General features: G+C 43.2%; 1 protein-coding gene across 13 annotated transcripts in view; it reads right to left on the bottom strand.

The window, feature by feature from the left end:
- Window positions 1–812: 812 nt before the first annotated feature.
- Window positions 813–8,905, bottom strand: part of neo1a (neogenin 1a) — a 159,815-nt gene continuing 151,722 nt past the window's right edge. For 5 of the 13 annotated variants that reach the window (XM_019886833.1, XM_019886840.1, XM_019886838.1 and 2 more), the window contains 6 exons: window positions 8,416–8,660; window positions 7,319–7,411; window positions 6,861–7,028; window positions 4,982–5,269; window positions 3,173–3,309; window positions 813–2,634 (listed from right to left, as the gene is read on the bottom strand). In XM_019886833.1, the coding sequence (XP_019742392.1) occupies window positions 2,482–2,634; window positions 3,173–3,309; window positions 4,982–5,269; window positions 6,861–7,028; window positions 7,319–7,411; window positions 8,416–8,660 (1,084 nt within the window). In that variant the 3' untranslated portion in view covers window positions 813–2,481. The other 8 variants (XM_019886845.1, XM_019886846.1, XM_019886837.1 and 5 more) reach the window with 7 other exon arrangements.

Below are 8,905 nucleotides of genomic sequence, written 5' to 3' on the forward strand. Positions count from 1 at the left end.
TTTCCGTTGTTGTATTTTTATCCTTCAGAATGCGCCACACATTTTCAATGGGAGACAAGTCTGGACTGCAGGCAGGCCGGTCCAATACCTCTTTTACTACCAAGCTACGCTTTTGTAACACGTGCAAAATGTGGTTTAGCATTGTCTTGCTGAAATAAGCAGGGACATCCATGAAAAAGACATTGCTCGGATGGCAGCATATGTTTCTATAAAATCTGTATGTACCTGTCAGCACAAATGGTGCCTTCACAGATGTGTAAGTTACCCGTGCCATTGGCACGATCACAGATGCTGGCTTTTGAAATTTGACGTCCATAACAATCCAGATGTTTCGTATCCTCTTTGGCCTGGAGGACACGGAGTCCACAATTTCCAAAGACAATTTGAAATAGGGACTCATCTGACCACAGAACACTTTGTATCAGCACATCTTAGATGAGCTCGGGCGGCAGAAAAGCTGGCGGTGTTTCTGAGTGACAAATGGCTTTGCATCGTATAGTTTTAAGTTGCACTTATGGATGTAGCCCCGAACGGGATTTAATGACATTGATTTTCTGTAATGTTCCTGAGCCCATGTGGTGAGATCGTTTTTACACATGGATGTTGTTTTTTGATGCAGCACCACCTGAGCGATTGAAGGTCACGCGCTTGCAATGTTGGTTTTCGGCCTTGCTGCTTACATGCGGTGATTCCTCCAGATTTTCTGAAGCTTTTGATGATAGTATGGACTATAGACGATGAAATCCCTAAACTCCTTTGCAATTGTACATTGAGGATCATTGTCCTGAAAGTGTTCCGACTATTTTTCTCTTGGAGTGGTTCTCAAAGATGTGTACTTCGCCCCATCTTTGCTTGTGAGTGACTGAGCAATTCTGGTTCCAGTTAGCCTGTTCACCTGTGGGATGATCCAAACAAGTGTTTGATGAGCATTCCTCAACTTTCTCAATCTTTTTTGCCACTTGTTGCAGCGTTAAAAAGTCAAATGATTATGACAGTAAATGAAAACAGTTTAAGAGTTTCAACATTAAATATATTGTCTGTGTAGTATATTCAACTAAATATGGGTTAAACATGATTTCTAAATCAATCTATTCTGTTTTTATTGATGTTTAACACAACACCCCTACTTCAGTGGAATTCTGTTTGTAAATTCTCCCCCGTAAAAAAACAAACAAAAAAAAAGGGACCCATTGTTAAAATCTCTTACATTAAGAATGACATTCGTGATGATGGTTATTTGTGAGAAACATGACAAAAGTTGAGATTAAAAATGACTACCATAAATTTCTTTGGGTAACAGGATGATGGGAAAGTAGACTTGACATCGGGTTTGTGAACACATTTTTTTTTTCTTCATACAAAAATGATGATGCGCATAAACTCAGTGGGAGTCCCATTCTAAAGGCCAACATGTCTATGACATGTAATAGAACCACAATGTTGCACTTAAGGAAAGGGGCACCAGAAAGTTGTGTTAACGCCACAAAACATACACTCACAAACTTTTTTTTTTTTTGTATAAAAGACAACTGGTCTGTTGTAGGTGATTGTTTGACTGCAATGTAAGGGTGTGTGCCAGGGAGGGAAGGACCTTGCGGGGGCAGCACCCTGAGTCCGAGTCACCTTTACCTCCCAACCTGCAAACACGGCGGTAAGGCTTTTAGAAGGGAGACCCCGCTGGAAAGAAAACTGCAAAATGTTAGAACTCCTTTCTGACGCTTTCGTCCCACATCAAAGAATGAGGGAATTTAAAAATAAAAACAACATATGTACATGTTTATAAGGATATGTACTGTATGTAAAAAATAAAGAATACAACAAGGTAGAAAACAATACAAAATCATGGTACAAGGTGATACGAACATACATGACTATATGTCGGAATAATGTTGGCTTGTAAAGAGGGGGGATGTCCAATGTTCACTCCACTGAAACAGCCCAATAGATATACAAAAATGCACCCCCCCAAAAAAAATTAAACAGAAAACAGAAACGGTATGGACCAACATCAATACCAGCATGTTGTTGGACATTTGACATAGACGTGCATCGTCATGTGGCACCGAACAAACAAACAAAACATGTTTGTATTTTTGCTGAGGAAGTAAGATCACAATCATTTGAGTTCATTGTCTCCGAGAATGGTTCTTCATAAAAACATGAAGTGTCTCACTTTGCTTCCCACCAATGGTCATCTCCTTCCTGAGAGTGAGAAAGGTGAGCCGAAAAAAGTTCCTAGAAGTTTTTTTTTTTTCTTTGCAGGACGAAAAAAAGGGGTCGTGGGGGTGTGTATGGGGGGCACAGAAGTCATTTTCTGTCCATGGGCCACTTGCTCCCAAAGGATTATTTTTTTTAATTTACTTTCCTGTACCAATGCTTTATCTGTATAGTGTGTATTTTTGTGTGTGTGTGTGTGTGTGTGTGTGTGTGTGTGTGTGTGTGTGTGTGCGCGCGCGCGTGTGTGTGTGTGTGCGCAGATGCTCATGGTGCTGTGGTGATGGCGTTGAGGTCCTTCATGAGGCCCTCCAAGTGGGCCATCTCCTCGGTCAGCTCGTCTGGTTCGTAGCTCTGAGGGAGAGGAACAGGGTTACTGCGAGGGGCAGGGGAGGGGCAGGGGGGCAGGGAAGCAAGCACCTGGAGGAGGGGAGGGGAGGAAGAAGAGGAGAGGAGGAGAGGGTCAGTCAGGGACCTTTCACAGAGGATATGGGGGGAGTCAAATGGGTGGGGTGAGGCGCGCTGGGGGATGATGGGTCAATGGGACTGATGCGTGGGAAGTTACATGACCAGAATGGGAGAGCAGATGAAAGCCAAGCAAACCAGCAGAAGCAAAGAAGCAAAAAAAAAAAAAATCATTCCAATGGTGGGTTTTGTAATTATCAGCCATAAAAAAAAGTACATGGATTCATAAAGTACAGCCAATAGAGGGTGAGAATGACGTTAAAGAAGAATAAAGAGAGAAAGAGGAAACAGAAAACGTGGTTAAAATCAAAGTACATCTGAAGCTAGTTATACACTCCAGTGCCCAAAGAAAACTAGACATGGATTTGGAAGGAAAGTGTGAAAGTTACATTTCTAGCACTTCCATGTTTGGTCACTTAAAACAATTCTGTATTGAGCAGTGTGAGACTTGTCTGCAGTGTTACAGGCAGCCCGCGCAGGTCGCAATACTCACGCTATCTACATCCTCCAGCATCTTGCTGGTCTCTGGGACGTCGGGGGCATTGGGCACGTTGACCATCATTGGCGTTCGAGTCCTTCCTAGAGTTCCAATGGAGGCTGTTTTAACGACATGGGGGTGTGTGGGAGGCCCTGAATCAGGTGAAGACACCAAAGTGGGGAATTCATGAGCATCATGTTGTTCAGAAAAAACTGCTCAACTTGATGTCGAACATCCAGTGGCGGAGCGAGGTCGGGGCAAGGGATGGCCACTCACTGGTCACCCCACACCGAGGGGAATATTTTGGATAGCTGTGACTTTGCTGCCCTTTTCACATGGATGCGGTATCCAAAAATCCCTTGATACACTGTCACAATTCACATGACTTTTAACTCATTCACTCCCAAAGACGTATTTAGGTGTCTTTTCAGACACCACACATTTAATCCCAGCTCCTCATTTTATATTGACTGTACTTGAAAAGGGTCTGAAAAGGCCATTTTCAGACCCTTTTCAAGTACAGTCAAAATGAGGAGCTGGGATTAAATGTGTGGCGTCTGAAAAGACATCTAAATACGTCTTTGGGAGTGAATGAGTTAAGTACTTATGTGAATTGTCCCCTCAAATATTATTACATCGAAAACCCTGCTTTCCTTGCACTGCTTATTTTCCTCTCCGTTGTCTGCCATGACTGTTGTTGTTCCCGCTCTTGCCGCGCAGAATGGTGACATCTCGTGCTATTCAATTACACATGGCAAAAAAAATCATACACATGTCCGATGCAGTACCGCCTATAAAAGTGACCTGAGTCAGATTTGGGGGGGAAAAAAAACGGAATTGAGCCATTCAGACTGTCATAAAACAATCTGATACAGGTCACATCCTGTATGGCCCATAACATTTTGATTTAGGTGGCATTTGCCTGCAGTCTGAGCCTTAGTTGTACTTAAACCGGGTTTTATACTGCCATATACTACAATGTGAGTGGGCTTAATATTTTTTTTCGGATCAGGAATCATATACAGGACAAACATACTACCAAAAAAAAAATTTGTAAATAATTTTGAGGGACTCGGTTTTTGTGAAAAAATATACAAAATTAGTTCTTCACTTCTGATGGTTTCTTGTTCAGCAGTTTTGTGCCGTCCTGGATGGTAATTTTTATGTGAGAGTCAATTGCACTGGAAACAAAAAATACAGTACTGTATGTGGTTATTTTGTTGTCTTTTTCAAACCCTTTGCTGTTGGGTTACAATGGTGGCTCTTTTATACACGCATTGAAAATGTATTGTCAAAAATGAAATACATGAAGTATTTTCTCCATATTCAAAATCGTATTGTTGTCATAATCTGGGTAGGAAATGTGTGGTCCTATGCGGCACCCAATAACACTGATGAAAAAGTGTGGCCTGCTCCACCATTATAAGCTGCCCATCCCTTTAGTAAACTGTGAGATTGTACACAAAAGCAAAGCAACTGCTAAAAAATTGGCGCTATCTACTATATAAAGCTTCGTAAAACATTCATTGCTTGTGTTATGAGTGTGTTGTGCCAGGTTCTGGATATGTGTGCATTTTATTTCAGGAAACCTTGACTGTGAATGGTATGATAAACAATGACTACGCTCCTGCAAACATCTACTGTATGCAACGACTTAAAAAAAAAATGCTTGTTTGATTGGCACCTTGGGAAGCACAGTAACCTACTGGTTAGGCATGTGTGCCTCATAGTTCTGAGATTCTGGGGTTAAATCTCATTCCAGCGTACCAACGTGGAGTTTGCATGATAGAAGACACTATGAGAATGCCAGCAGGTGTTGCTCACCAGTCTGAGCTAGCAGGGGAGTGCTGGGCAGTGCAGGTGACTCAAAACAAGGGTGACTTGCAGCTGTGATGGCAGGCACAGCAAAGCTCTTCAGAGGGTGAGCGTGGGCGTGCGGGTGGGCCGAGCGCAGGGGCGGCAAGTTGCTGGTATAGCAGGACTCTTCCTCTGTGGTGGTAGAGCCATGGTAACTGCCGTCGGGGTCCGCCAGGATCTCTGAGGGGCAGGAAGCCTGCGAGGAGGAGGCGGCAGGAGGAAGAGGTTCCGAACAAGGTGTATTCCTCACCGATTCTGGAGGACAGATGAGGACGGGAAAGAGACACCAATGAAGAGGTAGTTTTGTCTCCTTTCATCATTGCCTGTGTTCAGAATCTAAATGTGTTGAAGGGAGTTCAAATGTCCAGCCCTGGGGTCATTTTTGGCTCACTGCGCGTTTTCTATTGGTCTGTCGCCTAATGTAATCCAAAATTAAAAATATTGCCCGCATCAGGTGACAAGAAAAAAAATTACATTTATTGAAAGATAGCACACTAAGGCTGTATTTCCACGTAGACCGTTTGGGCCGCTTTGAATGGACCGGGAATCGTTTGCCACACAGGTCCCCCTACCTTTTAAGCAGGTGTGAATACACACAAACAAATCCTTGTGCAGACGGTACCGGACCGAGACCCACTTTTTGAGGTGGTCTCGGTACATTTCCAAACGAGCTCGGTGCAGTTTGCTACAGGTTTGAATACAAACGACTGCCGCACCAAATACAGGGTATGAGCGACTTTTTGGGCTTAACAAGCTACCGTAGCCCGCCATCATGGGAAACAGTAGCCCTGAGTGAATGTTGATCATACGTGATCCTTCATCTATTGTTTCGCAATGCCGCCGCCAGCATGTTGTTGATCAAGGCATGAAGAGCACAAGCTCCTGCGGCTTACTGCCCGCATTCGCCGACGCTGATCCAAAATTTACAAAAAATAGCATCGTAAAACATGCTTTGAATGAACTGCTCTTGGGCCTCAAAATTATTTTGCAGCTCTAATAACAGCACTAACGTGCAGAGCAAGAATGCAGCATGTAGGAATCGCATGTTTTCCTCCATATCAGGCTGTGCTATCGGTGCCGCCAAGTCATTTCTGTCCAGTAGAAGCATCGCTCATCAGACACGATGAGTTTACAGAATATAGTTCACTTACAAAAATATACAGTGTGAATTCGAAGAAAACTTTTCTCATAAAATGGATTTTTGTTAGAAAACAGAGCCTAACTTGGCTTCCCCTTAAACCACAAGTGTACTCTTTGTAGCCATTCTGTCTACGACAATAACTTTTACAAATCACACAATATGAATTTCATAGCATGCGGCCTTGGAGTCAATAAACGAGATGTTCCTTCATAAGCAAATCAGCATTTACAATGGACACAGTTTCTGCTAAAAGAAGCAGCCTTGTACAAAACAATCGATAAGATTAATTTCACACATTCCATTTTCAATGATAGGCCACAATTAATGGCCAAAAAATAAAAGCTACACTAAAAGAGAAGCAGTAACAAAAATGCACATCTGGCTGCTCAAACCTGGCCATATGTTGCTTCCCACTACTGTCACTTCCCTTGGTCCAAATCATCTCCACTCTAAAAACCACTTATGTCGTACAGCAACAGATGGTGCTACAAGTCTAAGCCCATTTAATTGCAACTTTGATGGCAGACTTCACTGAATTAAGTCTGCAGTAGGAACAAGTAACACAGGTGAAGTGGAGAACAATGGAACTGGTGAAAAGAAGCGTATGATGGTGGAAACATGCTTTTAGAGTTAAATGAGTGATCAAATGAGTGTTCTGTCCTCTTTTGCAATCCCTTCAAGGACCAGCATGGGGCAGTGTCTCACCTGTGGAGTCCACCCTGTCAAGATGGGAGATGGGGCTGCAGGCATGCGGGCGGAGGTGCCCGCTGCCTTGGTGGTAGAGGTAGCTGCGCGTGGGCGACGCCAGGCTGCCCATGTGATAATGGTGCTGATGGTTATCGAGGGAATGGATGGGATGAGCGCTAATTACAGCTGTGGATTCAAACGGACATGGAGGTTTATCATGAGAGAAGGCTACTGATGATGAATGGGGATGTGCTGCTACTCACATTTACAAACACGATCGCACACTTTCATACTCTATCAGGAACAAAATCGTCAACAATTAATTAATCACGGCATAAGATGTCAGACATCCGCGGTGCTTCGATTTGTGCATTTTCTCGGAAGAGGTTTCAAAGAAACAGATCACTAACCGAAAACAATGACGAGCTCACTTATCAAACACACATTGAGGCACACCTATGGTCACACACACTTACGCTGAGGTGGCTGTGCATCAAAAGGCATCATCATTTTAGGCCTCATCCCCCGCCGGCCTGCAAGGGTCGACATGCTGTCCTCTGATTCATGGCCTAAAAAGTATGGCGGAAACCAGCCCATCAGAAAGAGCTGCTACTCTGCCCTTTTGGAGATCAAGCCATTTGAAACCATGGGACATTTCAAATATTTGTTTGAAATTTTGACCTCATTGTAAAAAGATATTGTAAGATAGTCATTTGATTAATTGAACGCTTCTGATGCAAGAAAGTGTAGAGCAGTGACTGTCAACATGGCGTGTATGAAAAAAGCATGCATATGATTGGCAAGATGATGAAGAAAAGCACCAAATAAATTCACCGGTAAAATGGAACACAATCAATGCAGACCTCCGGAACATTTCTGCGAAACTGTGTAAACCTAATTGAACACGAGCTGTTTTTGGCTCCCAAGGAGCATAAAAAAATATATGGGCTGTGAGTATCGCAGTATGCTGTCTGTAACTGTTGCTGCTTCATGTGTGTTAAACTAGCAGCTGTTAGAGGGTTTATATTTATAACATCCATCCTAATGCCTGTTAGCCTGTCTATGGTGTTTTAATATTCTATGATCCTAACATAAGTTGTTTAATTCTCTTGCTTTATCGGGAACGGTTTGAGAGAGAGTCTTTTTCATATTTGCACAAACTTTTAAACAACTCTCATTTCTTGACAGCAAGAAAGAACGGGCACTGAGGGATGCTTCAAAAGATACGGTATAATCAGGTTACGTGTGTCAAAAGTTTGTGATAGGGGCAAAACTATTAAGAAAAAAATATATGGTCTCTATATCACAGATAGTCATCCATCACGGGTGGCTCTGGAATATACCTTCAGCGCTCAGCGTTGGTCCACCGTACTTTTTTAACTATGCCAGCACCATACAAACAACACCTTCCGACTTTTCATGAAAAAAGAATCAAAACCCCCTCTGGCATCTAAACAATAGTGGAGACAATCTCCAAGATAAAACCCAGCAGCAAAAGTGTTTGACTCAAAAGCCAGAGTCACACTGCGTGACCATAACATTCAATTAACTGCTATTTTCCCCACAGACTGACCACGGAAAGAGTTTCGCCTCTGTTGCAGGTGGGGGTTGCTCTCCATCCCGCTGTCAGCTGGAGTAATATCTTGGGAGGTGCGGGGGATGGGTGTTTCGGTCATGACCGGGTTCGGCTCCGGTGACTTGTCCATTGGCTTTAGCTCCAGCCGCTCATGGTGGATCCAAAGATCGGGCGGTTTCAGGTCTTTGGAGTTGCCCTTGTATTTGTGCGAGCCGTTGGAGGACTTGGAGGCTGCCCGCTTCCTGTGTGACAAAAAGGCAGGGGAAATGGAGAAAACAACCTCACGCTCAAGAAGGCCATCGGATCATGAAACTGTCTGCGGTCGGTGTAATGTGATCGCCTGAATGTTACAAACAGCAGAGAACAGTCAAAAGTGTGGGCTGATATGATCATAATCAAGCAAAACATCGACTACATAAGCCATTTCTTTTTTTTTTTTTTTTTTTTTTTTTTTTTACAATGTTTGGTTGAGAATTCAGACCGCCGG

This window comes from Hippocampus comes, unplaced genomic scaffold (genome assembly GCF_001891065.2).
Source record: "Hippocampus comes isolate QL1 unplaced genomic scaffold, H_comes_QL1_v1.1 scaffold261, whole genome shotgun sequence".
Taxonomy (NCBI): domain Eukaryota; kingdom Metazoa; phylum Chordata; class Actinopteri; order Syngnathiformes; family Syngnathidae; genus Hippocampus; species Hippocampus comes.